We start from the raw sequence: 18,492 nt of genomic DNA, 5'->3' as shown, positions 1-18,492 counted from the left end.
ATTGCAAGCTTAATTCCGTTAACGAACGATACTCCGTCATGCCCCGCGGTCCGAGTCCGGCTTACTAGAGGGACACGTGAGGCTCTGGCACATGAGATTGGCAAATAACTGGTGTGTCATGCCCTTACATGTCCGTGGCTGCATGTGCGCTACACTGAAAAGGCCAGCGTTTGTCGCTTACAGGTGCAGATAACCCGCTGAACAACGTTAGTGATGGGGATCACTGATTACAATTATTACCCGCGAACAATGATTTCCCAGTAAGTGCAGGTCAACCGCAGTTCCGGAATTAGGCCTAACCGTCATTCCTGAAAAAATGAAAAACTTACGTGTGCAAACCACAGGTGCTGTAGCTTGCTTAACAGCTCGCCAGCCGTTCTCACGCCCAGTATGGATTGCACGTGATTGCACAAAGGTTAGAAAGGGTACCGTATCCCCGGATAACATGTATGGATAGCGTACACATTCAAAATATATGTCTATACATCAGGAGGCAGGCTCAGACGGTGTTAGGCCCAGTATGGATTGCACGTGATTGCACAAAGGTTAGAAAGGGTACCGTATCCCTGGATAACATGTATGGATAGCGTACACATTCAAAATATATGTCTGTACATCAGGAGGCAGGCTCAGATGGTGTTAGGCCCAGTATGGATTGCACGTGATTGCACAAAGGTTAGAAAGGGTACCGTATCCCCGGATAACATGTATGGATAGCGTACACATTCAAATTATATGTCTGTACATCAGGAGGCAGGCTCAGACGGTGTTAGGCCCAGTATGGATTGCACGTGATTGCACAAAGGTTAGAAAGGGTACCGTATCCCCGGATAACATGTATGGATAGCGTACACATTCAAAATATATGTCTATACATCAGGAGGCAGGCTCAGACGGTGTTAGGCCCAGTATGGATTGCACGTGATTGCACAAAGGTTAGAAAGGGTACCGTATCCCCGGATAACATGTATGGATAGCGTACACATTCAAAATATATGTCTATACATCAGGAGGCAGGCTCAGACGGTGTTAGGCCCAGTATGGATTGCACGTGATTGCACAAAGGTTAGAAAGGGTACCGTATCCCCGGATAACATGTATGGATAGCGTACACATTCAAAATATATGTCTATACATCAGGAGGCAGGCTCAGACGGTGTTAGGCCCAGTATGGATTGCATGGATTGCACAAAGGTTAGAAAGAGTACCGTATCCCCAGATAACATGTATGGATAGCGTACACATTCAAAATATATGTCTATACATCAGGAGGCAGGCTCAGACGGTGTTAGGCCCAGTATGGATTGCACGTGATTGCACAAAGGTTAGAAAGGGTACCGTATCTCCGGATAACATGTATGGATAGCGTACACATTCAAAATATATGTCTATACATCAGGAGGCAGGCTCAGACGGTGTTAGGCCCAGTATGGATTGCACGTGATTGCACAAAGGTTAGAAAGGGTACCGTATCCCCAGATAACATGTATGGATAGCGTACACATTCAAAATATATGTCTATACATCAGTAGGCAGGCTCAGACGGTGTCAGGCACAGTATGGATTGCACGTGATTGCACAAAGGTTAGAAAGCGTACCGTTTCCCCGGATAACATGTATGGATAGCGTACACATTCAAAATATATGTCTATACAGCATGAGGCAGGCTCAGACGGTGTTAGGCCCAGTATGGATTGCACGTGATTGCACAAAGGTTAGAAAGGGTACCGTATCCCCGGATAACATGTATGGATAGCGTACACATTCAAAATATATGTCTATACATCAGGAGGCAGGCTCAGACGGTGTTAGGCCCAGTATGGATTGCACGTGATTGCACAAAGGTTAGAAAGGGTACCGTATCCCCGGATAACATGTATGGATAGCGTACACATTCAAAATATATGTCTATACATCAGGAGGCAGGCTCAGACGGTGTTAGGCCCAGTATGGATTGCACGTGATTGCACAAAGGTTAGAAAGGGTACCGTATCCCCAGATAACATGTATGGATAGCGTACACATTCAAAATATATGTCTATACATCAGGAGGCAGGCTCAGACGGTGTTAGGCCCAGTATGGATTGCACGTGATTGCACAAAGGTTAGAAAGGGTACCGTATCCCCGGATAACATGTATGGATAGCGTACACATTCAAAATATATGTCTATACATCAGGAGGCAGGCTCAGACGGTGTTAGGCCCAGTATGGATTGCACGTGATTGCACAAAGGTTAGAAAGGGTACCGTATCCCCGGATAACATGTATGGATAGCGTACACATTCAAAATATATGTCTGTACATCAGGAGGCAGGCTCAGACGGTGTTAGGCCCAGTATGGATTGCACGTGATTGCACAAAGGTTAGAAAGGGTACCGTATCCCCGGATAACATGTATGGATAGCGTACACATTCAAAATATATGTCTGTACATCAGGAGGCAGGCTCAGACGGTGTAAGGCCCAGTATGGATTGCACGTGATTGCACAAAGGTTAGAAAGGGTACCGTATCCCCGGATAACATGTATGGATAGCGTACACATTCAAAATATATGTCTATACATCAGGAGGCAGGCTCAGACAGTGTTAGGCCCAGTATGGATTGCACGTGATTGCACAAAGGTTAGAAAGGGTACCGTATCCCCGGATAACATGTATGGATAGCGTACACATTCAAAATATATGTCTATACATCAGGAGGCAGGCTCAGACGGTGTTAGGCCCAGTATGGATTGCACGTGATTGCACAAAGGTTAGAAAGGGTACCGTATCCCCGGATAACATGTATGGATAGCGTACACATTCAAAATATATGTCTATACATCAGGAGGCAGGCTCAGACGGTGTTAGGCCCAGTATGGATTGCACGTGATTGCACAAAGGTTAGAAAGGGTACCGTATCCCCAGATAACATGTATGGATAGCGTACACATTCAAAATATATGTCTATACATCAGGAGGCAGGCTCAGACGGTGTTAGGCCCAGTATGGATTGCACGTGATTGCACAAAGGTTAGAAAGGGTACCGTATCCCCGGATAACATGTATGGATAGCGTACACATTCAAAATATATGTCTATACATCAGGAGGCAGGCTCAGACGGTGTTAGGCCCAGTATGGATTGCACGTGATTGCACAAAGGTTAGAAAGGGTACCGTATCCCCGGATAACATGTATCGATAGCATACACATTCAAAATATATGTCTATACATCAGGGGGCAGGCTCAGACGGTGTCAGGCACAGTATGGATTTGACGGCCCAGATTACACAGCGGAGGAGCAGGGAGAGGTAAAGATTGCAAATGCTGGGGCCCTGCCCAAGCAAGGGGGGCCCACTCGTGGGCGTCGGTACTGGCACTGGGCCCCTCATAGTACAGCGGTGTGTCTGACGGCGGGTGTGCACCACCACCGTCAGAGACACTTGATTGCACTATGAGGGACCCTGTGCCAGTGCCCGCACCCAAGAGTCGGCCTACCCACCTGTCCAGGGCAACGGCACTCGCACGGTGTCATGCGCTAGGTGGTGACCCCGGCCATGGGGGGGGAGGCAGCACAGTTAGGGAGTTTTAGAAAGTGGCATATGTTGATGTTGGACATTCATCTGATGCAAAAGGCGAAATAGGTGAAGTCCCAGGAAGAGGTGGACCAAAGCAAGCCATTTTTCTGTCACCCTATGTGTCATCAGGGGAAGGTGGGACAAAATCCTTGGAAACCCATGCATGGTTCATTTTAATGAAGGTTAGATCATCCACATTTTGGGTTGACAGACGGGTCCTTTTTTCTGTCAGGATTGATCCAGCTGAACTGAAGACTCTTTCCGATAGCACACTTGCAGCTGGGCAAGCGAGCTCCTGTAAGGCATATTGGGCCAATTCAGGCCAGGTGTCCAGTTTAGCGGCCCAATAGTCAAAGGGGAATGACCTGTGTGGGAGAACATCGATATGGGAGGAAAAGTAGTTTGTAACCATAGTTGACAACTGCTGTCTCCTGTCACTTTCCATCGATGCAGTATTACCAGTTGTGTGAGCGGTATTTGAAAAATCAGTCCACAACATTGTCATGAAACCCCTGTCTCCAACGCCACTTCTGCTGTGTGCACCACGAACACCTCTGCCAAGCTGCCCCCGGCCCGTAAGGCTCGTGTGAGAACCATCACCGCTGCTGTGTGCTGGGAATGCCTCAAGCAACCGATTTACCAGAGTTGCTTGTTTATTAGCCAATATTAGGTCAAGGTTCTCCTGTGGCATGATGTTTTGTAATTTGCCTTTATAGCGTGGATCCAGGATGCTGGCCAACCAGTAGTCGTCATCGTTCATCATTTTGGAAATGCGTGGGTCCCTTTTTAGGATCTGCAAGGCATAATCTGACATGTGGGCCAATGTTCCCAGTGTCAATGATGCACTGCCACTGCTGGTTGGAGGAGCACTTTCTGGCAAATCCACATCCCTCCAGTCACGCACAAACCCTGTACCAGACCTTGCCACGCCAACATTTTCACTTGCCCCATGAGATGCATCCTCCTCCCCTAAGTAATCATCCCCATCATCCTCCTCCTCCTCTTCTTCCTCCACCTCGTCCAGGAGAGGTCCCTGAGCAGACAATGGCTGAATGTCATAAAGGATTCCCTCCTCCTCTTCCTCCTCATCAACATTGGCTGCAGACGCCTGCTCCTTAAGGTGCGTCAAAGTTTGCATGAGCAGACGCATAAGTGGGATGCTCATGCTTAGGATGGCATCGTCTGCGCTTACCAGCCATGTGCATTCCTCAAAACACTGAAGGACTTTACAGAGGTCTTTCATCTTCGACCACTGCACACCTGTCAACTCCATGTCTGCTCTCAAAGTGCCTGGCCGTGTATCCTCCCACAAATGCATTATGGCCTGCCTCTGCTCGCACAGCCGCTCCACCATGTGCAGGGTGGAGTTCCACCTTGTTGCAATGTCGATAATGAGGCGGTGGTTGGGAAGGTGGAGCAATCACTGCAGCTTCTGCATACGAACGGAGTGTACAGGCGACCAGCGGATGTGCGCGCACAGTCTTCGCACCTTCTGGAGCAGGGCTGTTAACTCCGGATAATTTTTGAGGAAGCACTGCACCACCAGGTTCAAGGTGTGAGCCAAGCAAGGTATATGGCTGAGTTTTGAAAGGGCTATGGCTGCCACAAAATTACGGCCGTTATCACTAACTACCTTGCCTGCCTCAAGATGTACACTGCCCAGCCATGACTCAGTTTGTCGCTTCAAGTACTCGGCCAGCACCTCGGCGGTGTGTCTGTTGCCCAAACACATCATCTGCAACACAGCCTGCTGACGCTTTCCACTAGCTGCTCGATAGGGGGACACATCGTGTGCAACAGTGGCAGATGGAGTGCTCGTACGACTGCGCTCTGTGGACGAGCTTTCGCTTCTGGAGGAGGAGGAGGAGGAGGGTCGAACGCCTACAGCCAACTGTTTCCTATACCGTGGGCTAGGCAGCACTGTCCCATCACCGCTGTCCCCTGTGGACCCTGCATCCACCACATTAACCCAGTGCGCAGTGATGGACAAGTAACGGCCCTGGCCATGCCGACTGGACCATGCATCAGTTGTGAGGTGCACCTTTCCGCTCACTGACTGCTTGAGTGCATGGACAATGCGGTCTTTCACATGATGGTGGAGGGCTGGGATGGCTTTGCGAGAGAAGAAGTGGCGACTGGGTAGGTCATAGCGTGGTACTGCATAGGCCATGAGTTCGCGGAAAGCTGTGCTTTCCACCAACCGAAAGGGCATCATCTCAAACGAGATTAGTTTGGCAATGTGGGCGTTCAAACCCAGTGTACGCGGATGAGAGACTGAGTACTTTCTTGACCTACTCATAGTGTCTGGGAGGGTGAGCTGGACTTGAGAGCTGCATATGGTGGAAGTAGCGGTGGACAGGGCGGACTGAGAGAGGGTTGATGATGGTGATGGAGTTGTTGTTCTTTCTGATGGCCTAGAATCAGTCTTTCGTTGATATAACAGTGGGATTCCCTGACTGCTGTGGCCTTGCAACGACACCTCAACATTTGCTGCTGTGCTAACCGGTGGGCTTACAGTGGGGGAAACAATGTAGCGTTGCTGACTACCTTCGTTGTGATCAGTTGCACATGTGGCACTTGAGGTTTGGTGTTGTGTCCATGCTTGCAAGTGCATGCTGGTTAAATGTCTAAGCATGCAACTGGTATTCAAATTTTTCAGATTTTTCCCTCGGCTAAAGGTCTTTGCGCACTTCTTACAGATAACCTTGGCCTGATCATGAGGATTTTGTTCAAAAAAGTGCCACACTGCACTCTTCCTACTTTGGCAGACATTTTGCGGCCTAGCACGCTGTGATCTTTTGACCCTCTGGACAAGCTGTCCAGCAACTCTTTTGATGTCTGGAACCTGTCTTTGGAGTGCTCCGGGCCTGCCAGATAACAGCTGTTGCGATGTCGATGTCTGCTGTGGATGCTCCTCATCTGAGCTATTGGAAGCAGCACCCTCTTCCCCCAATGGATGCCAATCTGGGTCAACAACTGGGTCATCCATCACCTCCTCTTCTATGTCATGTGCACCTTCCTCTGTGTCACCGTGTATGGTGGTATAGTGTGCGGGAAGGGGCACCTGAGTCTCATCAGGGTCAGAATCTGGCTCTGTACACTGCGAGGACAATGTAGTGCTCTGAGTGAATGTACCAGCAGAATCATCCATCAGCGGCTGTGCATCAGTGCACTCCATGTCAGATTCATCTTGGCCTGGGTAATTCACCATTTCACTTGATAATCCAGGCATGGTATGTGAAAACAGCTCCATGGAGTAATCAGTAGTATGGCCTGCGTCATCCTTCAATCTTGGTTGGGGTGAAGGACACAAGGAAAGGTGTGGTTCATGAACATGAGCCTCCAATGACGACTCAGTGCTTTTACTTTTTACAACTGAAGAAGAGGAGGCGATAGAGCTGGAGGCTGAGTCAGCAATGTAAGACAAAACTTTTTCCTGATGCTCTGGCTTTAAAAGCGGTTTGCCAACTCCTAGAAAACTAAGCGTTCGAGGCCTTATGTAGCCAGACGATGATGAAGGCTCAACACCTCCTGCATTCGGTCCTATTTTGCTCTTGCCACTACCATCAGATCCACCACCAACACCATCATTACCAGCTGCCAACCCCCGCCCAATTCCACGGCCTCTTCCACCAGCCTTCCTCATTTTTGGTAGAAATGTAGACAAAATCCAACAAACTATATAGTAATGTAAAACAAGGTACAAGGTGTCTATAGGACAGGGGAGATTTTGAATTTCTGCAGACACTTGTGGACACTGGACACTTTTGGATTGTGTGAGGCCCAATGAATATCTGAGTGCTATGTGACAGTCTCGATGGCACAGCTGTGACCAAAGTGACTAGAGGATAAGTGAGATTTTGAATTTCAGCAGACACTTGTGGACACTGGACACTCTTGGATTGTGTGAGGCCCAATGAATATCTGAGCGCTATGTGACAGGCTCGATGGCACAGCTGTGACCAAAGTGACTAGAGGATAAGGGAGATTTTGAATTTCTGCACACACTTGTGGACACTGGACACTTTTGGATTGTGTGAGGCCCAATGAATATCTGAGCGCTATGTGACAGGCTCGATGGCACAGCTGTGACCAAAGTGGCTAGAGGATAAGTGAGATTTTGAATTTCAGCAGACACTTGTGGACACTGGACACTTTTGGATTGTGTGAGGCCCAATGAATATCTGAGCGCTATGTGACAGGCTCGATGGCACAGCTGTGACCAAAGTGACTAGAGGATAAGTGAGATTTTGAATTTCAGCAGACACTTGTGGACACTGGACACTTTTGGATTGTGTGAGGCCCAATGAATATCTGAGCGCTATGTGACAGGCTCGATGGCACAGCTGTGACCAAAGTGACTAGAGGATAAGGGAGATTTTGAATTTCTGCACACACTTGTGGACACTGGACACTTTTGGATTGTGTGAGGCCCAATGAATATCTGAGCGCTATGTGACAGGCTCGATGGCACAGCTGTGACCAAAGTGACTAGAGGATAAGGGAGATTTTGAATTTCAGCAGACACTTGTGGACACTGGACACTTTTGGATTGTGTGAGGCCCAATGAATATCTGAGCGCTATGTGACAGGCTCGATGGCACAGCTGTGACCAAAGTGACTAGAGGATAAGTGAGATTTTGAATTTCAGCAGACACTTGTGGACACTGGACACTTTTGGATTGTGTGAGGCCCAATGAATATCTGAGCGCTATGTGACAGGCTCGATGGCACAGCTGTGACCAAAATGACTAGAGGATAAGGGAGATTTTGAATTTCTGCACACACTTGTGGACACTGGACACTTTTGGATTGTGTGAGGCCCAATGAATATCTGAGCACTATGTGACAGGCTCGATGGCACAGCTGTGACCAAAGTGACTAGAGGATAAGGGAGATTATGAATTTCAGCAGACACTTGTGGACACTGGACACTTTTGGATTGTGTGAGGCCCAATGAATATCTGAGCGCTATGTGACAGGCTCGATGGCACAGCTGTGACCAAAGTGACTAGAGGATAAGGGAGATTTTGAATTTCTGCACACACTTGTGGACACTGGACACTTTTGGATTGTGTGAGGCCCAATGAATATCTGAGCGCTATGTGACAGGCTCGATGGCACAGCTGTGACCAAAGTGACTAGAGGATAAGGGAGATTTTGAATTTCAGCAGACACTTGTGGACACTGGACACTTTTGGATTGTGTGAGGCCCAATGAATATCTGAGCGCTATGTGACAGGCTCGATGGCACAGCTGTGACCAAAGTGACTAGAGGATAAGTGAGATTTTGAATTTCAGCAGACACTTGTGGACACTGGACACTTTTGGATTGTGTGAGGCCTAATGAATATCTGAGCGCTATGTGACAGGCTCGATGGCACAGCTGTGACCAAAGTGACTAGAGGATAAGGGAGATTTTGAATTTCTGCACACACTTGTGGACACTGGACACTTTTGGATTGTGTGAGGCCCAATGAATATCTGAGCGCTATGTGACAGGCTCGATGGCACAGCTGTGACCAAAGTGACTAGAGGATAAGGGAGATTTTGAATTTCTGCACACACTTGTGGAAACTGGACACTTTTGGATTGTGTGAGGCCCAATGAATATCTGAGCGCTATGTGACAGGCTCGATGGCACAGCTGTGACCAAAGTGACTAGAGGATAAGGGAGATTTTGAATTTCAGCAGACACTTGTGGACACTGGACACTTTTGGATTGTGTGAGGCCCAATGAATATCTGAGCGCTATGTGACAGGCTCGATGGCACAGCTGTGACCAAAGTGACTAGAGGATAAGTGAGATTTTGAATTTCAGCAGACACTTGTGGACACTGGACACTTTTGGATTGTGTGAGGCCCAATGAATATCTGAGCGCTATGTGACAGGCTCGATGGCACAGCTGTGACCAAAATGACTAGAGGATAAGGGAGATTTTGAATTTCTGCACACACTTGTGGACACTGGACACTTTTGGATTGTGTGAGGCCCAATAAATATCTGAGCACTATGTGACAGGCTCGATGGCACAGCTGTGACCAAAGTGACTAGAGGATAAGGGAGATTATGAATTTCAGCAGACACTTGTGGACACTGGACACTTTTGGATTGTGTGAGGCCCAATGAATATCTGAGCGCTATGTGACAGGCTCGATGGCACAGCTGTGACCAAAGTGACTAGAGGATAAGGGAGATTTTGAATTTCAGCAGACACTTGTGGACACTGGACACTTTTGGATTGTGTGAGGCCCAATGAATATCTGAGCGCTATGTGACAGGCTCGATGGCACAGCTGTGACCAAAGTGACTAGAGGATAAGGGAGATTTTGAATTTCTGCACACACTTGTGGACACTGGACACTTTTGGATTGTGTGAGGCCCAATGAATATCTGAGCGCTATGTGACAGGCTCGATGGCACAGCTGTGACCAAAGTGACTAGAGGATAAGAGAGATTTTGAATTTCAGCAGACACTTGTGGACACTGGACACTTTTGGATTGTGTGAGGCCCAATGAATATCTGAGCGCTATGTGACAGGCTCGATGGCACAGCTGTGACCAAAGTGACTAGAGGATAAGTGAGATTTTGAATTTCAGCAGACACTTGTGGACACTGGACACTTTTGGATTGTGTGAGGCCCAATGAATATCTGAGCGCTATGTGACAGGCTCGATGGCACAGCTGTGACCAAAGTGACTAGAGGATAAGGGAGATTTTGAATTTCAGCAGACACTTGTGGACACTGGACACTTTTGGTTTGTGTGAGGCCCAATGAATATCTGAGCGCTATGTGACAGGCTCGATGGCACAGCTGTGACCAAAATGACTAGAGGATAACTGAGATTTTGAATTTCAGCAGACACTTATGGACACTGGACACTTTTGGATTGTGTGAGGCCCAATGAATATCTGAGCGCTATGTGACAGGCTCGATGGCACAGCTGTGACCAAAGTGACTAGAGGATAAGGGAGATTTTGAATTTCAGCAGACACTTGTGGACACTGGACACTTTTGGATTGTGTGAGGCCCAATGAATATCTGAACGCTATGTGACAGGCTCGATGGCACAGCTGTGACCAAAGTGACTAGAGGATAAGGGAGATTTTGAATTTCTGCACACACTTGTGGACACTGGACACTTTTGGATTGTGTGAGGCCCAATGAATATCTGAGCGCTATGTGACAGGCTCGATGGCACAGCTGTGACCAAAGTGACTTGAGGATAAGGGAGATTTTGAATTTCAGCAGACACTTGTGGACACTGGACACTTTTGGATTGTGTGAGGCCCAATGAATATCTGAGCGCTATGTGACAGGCTCGATGGCACAGCTGTGACCAAAGTGACTAGAGGATAAGTGAGATTTTGAATTTCAGCAGACACTTGTGGACACTGGACACTTTTGGATTGTGTGAGGCCCAATGAATATCTGAGCGCTATGTGACAGGCTCGATGGCACAGCTGTGACCAAAGTGACTAGAGGATAAGTGAGATTTTGAATTTCAGCAGACACTTGTGGACACTGGACACTTTTGGATTGTGTGAGGCCCAATGAATATCTGAGCGCTATGTGACAGGCTCGATGGCACAGCTGTGACCAAAGTGACTAGAGGATAAGGGAGATTTTGAATTTCTGCACACACTTGTGTACACTGGACACTTTTGGATTGTGTGAGACCCAATGAATATCTGAGCGCTATGTGACAGGCTCGATGGCACAGCTGTGACCAAAGTGACTAGAGGATAAGGGAGATTTTGAATTTCAGCAGACACTTGTGGACACTGGACACTTTTGGATTGTGTGAGGCCCAATGAATATCTGAGCGCTATGTGACAGGCTCGATGGCACAGCTGTGACCAAAGTGACTAGAGGATAAGTGAGATTTTGAATTTCAGCAGACACTTGTGGACACTGGACACTTTTGGATTGTGTGAGGCCCAATGAATATCTGAGCGCTATGTGACAGGCTCGATGGCACAGCTGTGACCAAAGTGACTAGAGGATAAGGGAGATTTTGAATTTCTGCACACACTTGTGTACACTGGACACTTTTGGATTGTGTGAGGCCCAATGAATATCTGAGCGCTATGTGACAGGCTCGATGGCACAGCTGTGACCAAAGTGACTAGAGGATAAGGGAGATTTTGAATTTCAGCAGACATTTGTGGACACTGGACACTTTTGGATTGTGTGAGGCCCAATGAATATCTGAGCGCTATGTGACAGGCTCGATGGCACAGCTGTGACCAAAGTGACTAGAGGATAAGTGAGATTTTGAATTTCAGCAGACACTTGTGGACACTGGACACTTTTGGATTGTGTGAGGCCCAATGAATATCTGAGCGCTATGTGACAGGCTCGATGGCACAGCTGTGACCAAAGTGACTAGAGGATAAGTGAGATTTTGAATTTCAGCAGACACTTGTGGACACTGGACACTTTTGCATAGTGTGAGGCCCAATGAATATCTGAGCGCTATGTGACAGGCTCGATGGCACAGCTGTGACCAAAGTGACTAGAGGATAAGTGAGATTTTGAATTTCTGCACACACTTGTGGACACTGGACACTTATGGATTGTGTGAGGCCCACTGAATATCACAGCGCTATGTCACAGGCAGAAATTGGCTAGTGTATCACAAACTTCAAGGTGTATGTAGAATTGGGCAGAATAAGAATCTCCCTAGAGTGCAGGTCTGTAAGAACGGAACATGTCCTCGTTTTATTCTCACAGAGTGACACACTGATAGCTTCACTGTGGCTGTGAGAACAGCCGTTACACGGTGCTGTGTGAGGAGCGTACACCGCTGTATGGTGTGAAAAAATGCACGCTCAGTACCTCAGCAGGACAAAAAAAAAAAAATTGGGATTGCTTTTAAAAAAGCAGTTTGCGGAGCAGTGGGTAAACAGCAATGCAGGAATGTCAGGAAGCCTTAGAAGGCAGCCCAACAACCAACACCACTGATACACCACTATATAGCCTCCCCTTGCACTGCACACACAGTGACTGGTGTGTTGTACAGGCAAAATCGCTAGCCGCAGAAGCAGTTTTTTTTTCTTCTCAGCAGGACAAAAAAAAAAAATTGGGATTGCTTTTAAAAAAGCAGTTTGCGGAGCAGTGGGTAAACAGCAATGCAGGAATGTCAGGAAGCCTTAGAAGGCAGCCCAACAACCAACACCACTGATACACCACTATATAGCCTCCCCTTGCACTGCACACACAGTGACTGGTGTGTTGTACAGGCAAAATCGCTAGCAGCAGAAGCAGTTTTTTTTTCTTCTTCCCTGCCTAACGCTCTCCCTACAGAATCAGCAGCAACCTCTCCCTATGCTAAGATCGGCAGAAGTAAGATGGCGGTCGGCGTGCACGCCCTTTTATACCCCCTGTGACGCCCACCAAAGCAAGCCAATCACTTGCATGCCCTTCTGAAAGATGGTGGTGACCCGTGCCTATGTCATCACGTTGCCCACAGTGTCCGTGGATCCTGATTGGCTGAAAAAGAGCGCAAAACAAACTTTTGAAACGCGACTTTGGCGCGTAAGTCGCCGACCTCGTGGCCGACCTCATCCTAGGGTCGGGTTTCGTTTCATGAAACCCGACTTTGCCAAAAGTCGGCGACTTTTGAAATTTTTCGACCCGTTTCGCTCAACTCTACTCATCAGCGATCACATAGCGACTTACTAGCGATCCTGACACCTTGATATCGGTGTCGGGATCGCTGGTATGTCGCTTAGTGAGACGGGACCTTAAAGCCCCCGTCACACACAGCGATCTCGCTAGCGAGATCACTGCTGAGTCACAAGTTTTGTGATGCAACAGCGATCTCACCAGCGAGATCACAGTGTGTGACATCTATCAGCGACCGGCCCCCCTGCCGGTATCGCTGATCATTCTTGAAAGCTCTGGACTTTTTTTGGGTCATTGGTCTCTCGCTGGACAGCACACATCGCTGCATGTGGCAGGCGGGAGAGCAACGACCAGGAGCTAAGGTACACAGGAGCTAAGGTACACAGCGACGAGCCCGCTCGTCCTCGCTGGTGCTGATCGCTGGTGAAGCTGCCTGTTTGGCAGCTCACCAGCGATCATGTAGCGACACACCAGCGATCCTGACAAGGTCATATCGTTGTCGGGATCGCAGGTGAGTCGCTATGTGTGACGGGGCCCTAAGTTTCCAGTCCCTAGAGCAGCACTAAAGGCAGTTTATGTGCCGTGCCGCAATATCGTGCCACTATACTAAAAGTATTTTTCGCTTTTCAGGGCGATTGCCTCTTTAATAAAGCATCAGATAAAACAATTTTTTTTTTCAGTCCAAAAATGTCTCAGCGTGTAGTATTACAGCATTACCTCATATAAAATGGATCACGCAGCAGCAGTGATGCAAATGCCCTCCGGAGCTGTAGCTCACTCCATTAAACGCATAGGAGTTTCCTAGTTCCCGTGTTGTCATGTTGTTGTCCTGGCTGAGGAGGTTTATGTTATGACTTCAGGATTTTCCAGCGAAACTTGACTGATGGTGAATGCTGTCCTTATCTACTGATCCAAGCGAGTCAGTGCTAGGTGTAGATGTGTAGGAGGCCAATGAATGCCATGACTTGGACTGAGAGTGATTAATAGCGTGTATTCATATGACTCACTCAATCTTACTGAGAGAGACAGTCCTAATCTTTGAGACAGAAATGCTATCGGGAAAAAAAAACTCTTAAAGTGCATCGGTAGTTTCAGGGACTTTTGAGAACAAGCTGTCATGTGTACATGAGAAATGACACCATTTCTGGCCATTATATGACTTGTTTCCCGGATTTTTATCAGTTTTCCTGGGTCTCTAGTATTAGTTGTCTCTGAGCTAGGAGGTGGAGACTAGCTGCTATCATGTCCCTTAGAGACCGGAGGGCAGAACTCACTCAAATCTGCAAGTACCCTGTCCAAGTTGCACATGTTCAGGAGCAGCTTCATCATGGAGGAGCTTATACTGCAGTACTGAGCAGTGTAGCTGTGAATTCAGTTCTGGCGAAATATGGGCAAAAGAAACCAGCAACACTGTGTGTGACTCTCTGTCTCTATTACTTTACTCTCCCCAGACTTAAAGGGAACCGGTCATGACCGATAACGGAATTAACCTGCAGATATAGCATTCATCTGCAACAGTGGCGGACATAGAGAGAAAAGGGTGCCTGCCTGTGCTAGAACAGTATATGGGACCCTATTTCTCTAAGTGACAAAAGTGGTTTACTGCTTTGGAGGTGAGAATGGGCCCCCTTACCCTTGGGCCTGTGTGCAGGTGTACAGGTTGTATAAGTGATATGTCCACACCTGATCTGCAGGTTATGAGTGTTATGTAGGTGCCCTGCCAGTGTATTGAAAGTGCGGCACCTGGGAGGAAATGAACGTGATCACTCCCAGGAGCCGCCAGCTTTCAGTCATGCAGGTGCTGGCGTGCTTACAGTCATTGCGCACAGCACTGAGAGGTGGCTCTAAACATGTAAGAGGAGAAAGAAGTTTGTCTGATGCAGTGAGTAACCGGAGACAGAGAAGGGTTAACAGTTTTTTTTACTAAACAGTAGTTCACAACAATACTTCTGGCAGGGAGGCAATGAAATAGGGTAACAGATATAAACAAAATAAACATTGAACTTATCAGTTGAAGTTCTGGCAGGGCGAAGGCTGGAATATCTCACGGTGGCATCACAAATGGCACACAAAGTCTCTGGCTCTGTTCCGCAGGAAGGAATAGCACTGTCACCCGACACTGCCGAAGGATTCAGTCCTCTTTGACTTTAATGTGCTGTAACATGGAAACAATCTTCTAGATGAATGTCCCAGGAATGGCGCCGGGCACGGGCCGCAAGCACATGCACTGTCCACAACAGTTCGCGGTCTCTCGGAGTAGTCAATCAATCAATCAATCAATCAAATTTATTATCGCCAAGTACATATTACATATATACAAGGAATTCTTTGTGGCAAAGAGGCAACATAATATATAACAACAGATACAACAAGTAACATCTAACAAGACAGATACAGTATATAGTCTACACATGACGATTTAATTGTTGAACAGAGAGTGGATAGAAGCTGTTCATATGGCGGTTGGTGCAGCATTTGGGGACTCTGAAGCGACGTCCTGAAGGGAGTAGTTGGAATGAGGAGTGTCCCGGGTGAGAGGGATCGGATGAAATTTTCAATGCGTGGGATCGAATACTCTTATCATAAAGATCCTGGATTTTAGGCAGGGGGGAGCCTATAATTCTCTCTGCTGTTCTGAAAGTCCTTTGTAAGCGGAGTTTGTCATGCGCAGTGGCTCCCCCATACCAGACTATCAGAGAGGAACAAATCACAGATCTGATGACAGCATTAAAGAATAAGATCAGCAGATTCTTAGACAAACCATATCTTTTCAGCTGACGCAGGAAGAACATCCTCTGTTGTGCTTTTCTTATAACAGCATCCACGTTTTTCCCCCATTTAAGATCATGAGAGATGATAACACCAAGGAATTTGGTCTCTGTGACCCTAAGAACCACTTCGTCATGGATGTAGATTGGAAGTATCTCATGTTGATCTTTCCTAAAATCCACAACCATCTCAGCAGTTTTTTTAGTGTTGAGTACAAGATTATTGGCTTTACACCAGTCACATATTCTTTCCACCTCACTCCGATACAAGTCTTCAGCATTTCCCCTGATGAGACCAATCAGTGTCATATCATCGGCAAATTTCAAGATTTTTACTGAGTCTGCTGAAGAGATGCAATCATTGGTATAGAGAGAAAACAGTAACGGGGACAAAACACACCCCTGAGGTGCCCCGATGTTTGTGACCAAGGTGTCCGAAGTGAATGGTCCAACTTTTACACTCTGTATCCTGGCTGTCAGGAAGTTATAAATCCACAAGCATAAGTTGAGAGGGACTCCAAGAGCTACCATTTTCTTATGAAGTAAATTCGGATCAATGGTATTGAACGCTGAGCTAAAGTCCATGAAAAGAATCCGGACATATGAGTGCCGTACATCTGTATGATCCAAAATGTACTTCAGTGCCAGATTGACAGTGTCGTTTGCCGAACGATTCTCCTTATAGGCAAACTGAAGCAGGTCCCATAGCTTCTGCGTGAATTTTATCAGGTGGGACATCATAATTCTTTCGAGGACTTTCATAGCTACAGATGTGAGTGCTACTGGTCTATAGTCGTTCAACTCAGAGGATCCCACTTTCTTGGGGACAGGGATAATTGTGGAATTTTTCCAACACTGAGGTACAACGCACTCTTTCAGTGACACATTGTATATATTTGTCAGTATAGGGGCAAGCTGGGTAGCACATACTTTCAGACACATTGGAGATACACCATCAGGGCCAGGTGCCTTTTTGACCTTAAGTCCCTTCAGGATGCGTATCACCTCTGCCTCGGAGATCACTACTTGGGTGTTGCACAATGAATGATCTTTATATGAACAGACTGAGGAGCTTAGAGATGAATAGCCACTGTGTGTAGAGCTTGCCTCAAATCTGCAGTAGAATTCATTTAACTCTGCTGCCAGACTTCTGCTGGGGTTCACTATAGTGGGGTGGCTTTTATAATTGGTGACCTCTCTTAATCCTCTCCATGCAGATCTAGTATCTTTTGATGAGAACCTTTCCTCCAGAATCTTTGCATACTCGTGTTTGGCTAACTTGATCTCTTTAGATAGCGAGTTCCTAAGTTTCTTGAATTCAGTAATATCGCCTGCTTTATAAGCCTCCTCTTTTCTCTTACGGATCAACCTGACTTTATTTGTAAACCACGGCTTGTTGTTTCCCCGAAAGTGGACAGATTTGGATGGAATAAACGTGTCTTCACAAAAACGGATATATGAGGACACTGCATCAACCCATTCATCCAGACCCGAGCATGTTTCCTGGAATACCTCCCAGTCCGTGCATTCAAAGCATGCTTGTAGTTGCAATTTTGCCTCCTCAGACCATGTCTTCTTTGTATAAACTGTAGGTTTGGATGTTTTCAACCTTTGCCTGTAGGCTGGAATTAAATGAATTAGACAATGATCTGAAAAGCCCACTGCTGCTCTCCTCACTGCCCTGTAGGCCCCTTTTAAGACAGTATAGCAGTGATCAAGCGTATTGTTCTCTCTCGTGAAGCAGTTTATATGTTGAGTAAATTTGGGGAGATCCAGGTTGAGTTTTCCTTTGTTAAAGTCCCCCATTACGATCACAAATGCTTCAGGAGATCCTTTCTCCCATTCTGATATTTTGCAAGCTAATTCACCAATAGCAGCTTTAACAGATGCTTGAGGGGGAATATATACTGCAACCAGAACCATAGATGAAAACTCTCTTGGAGCGTAAAATGGTCTACAATTGAGTGCAAGGTACTCTAGATCTGGAGAGCAACCTTTTCCCAGTATGTTAACATCACAGCACCAGCTAGTGTTGATGTAGAGACATACCCCACCCCCCCTTTGTTTACCTGAAGCTACACAATCACGGTCAGCTCTGTAGATAACAAAACCAGGTAGATCCAGACTACAATCAGGGATGGTGTCATTCAACCAGGTCTCAGTAAAACAAAGAGCAGCTGAATTGGCCATATCAGATCTCATGTTACAAAGTAAGTTCAGTTCCTCCATTTTGTTAGATAAGGAACGGACATTAGCCAAGTGGAGTGAAGGAAGAGCTGTTCTGAACCCTCTCCTCCGAAGGCGTGCCAGGACTCCTCCTCTCCTACCTCTCTTGCAGTACACCTCCACAGGTTTCACAGAAGTAATGGATTTTATGTACTCAATTGTTGAATTAGCAATCATGCTCCAAGAAGGAGCATCTCTAGGCTATGCCAATGGTATCTTAGACGAAACAACATTATCCAATGATAGCATCAGGGGAAATCTCAAAGTCAGTGCACGGAAGCCTGGAAGCAGGGGAGTCGTCAGTA

The 18,492-nt window shown here is 47.0% G+C and overlaps 1 protein-coding gene across 1 annotated transcript in view; it reads right to left on the bottom strand.

The window, feature by feature from the left end:
* FKBP10 (FKBP prolyl isomerase 10) overlaps positions 1-14,080 on the bottom strand; it is a 79,851-nt gene extending 65,771 nt beyond the window's left edge. Inside the window, exon 1 of the mRNA XM_073572707.1 lies at positions 13,911-14,080. Coding sequence (XP_073428808.1) covers positions 13,911-13,915 — 5 coding nt within the window. The 5' untranslated portion in view covers positions 13,916-14,080. The remainder of the gene's footprint in view (positions 1-13,910) is intronic.
* Between the last annotated feature and the right edge of the window lie 4,412 nt (positions 14,081-18,492).

This window comes from Dendrobates tinctorius, unplaced genomic scaffold (genome assembly GCF_039654945.1).
Source record: "Dendrobates tinctorius isolate UK_male_01 unplaced genomic scaffold, ASM3965494v1 ptg000032l, whole genome shotgun sequence".
Taxonomy (NCBI): domain Eukaryota; kingdom Metazoa; phylum Chordata; class Amphibia; order Anura; family Dendrobatidae; genus Dendrobates; species Dendrobates tinctorius.
Note: the sequence above shows the minus strand (reverse complement) of the source record. Positions and strands in the feature narration are given on the sequence as shown.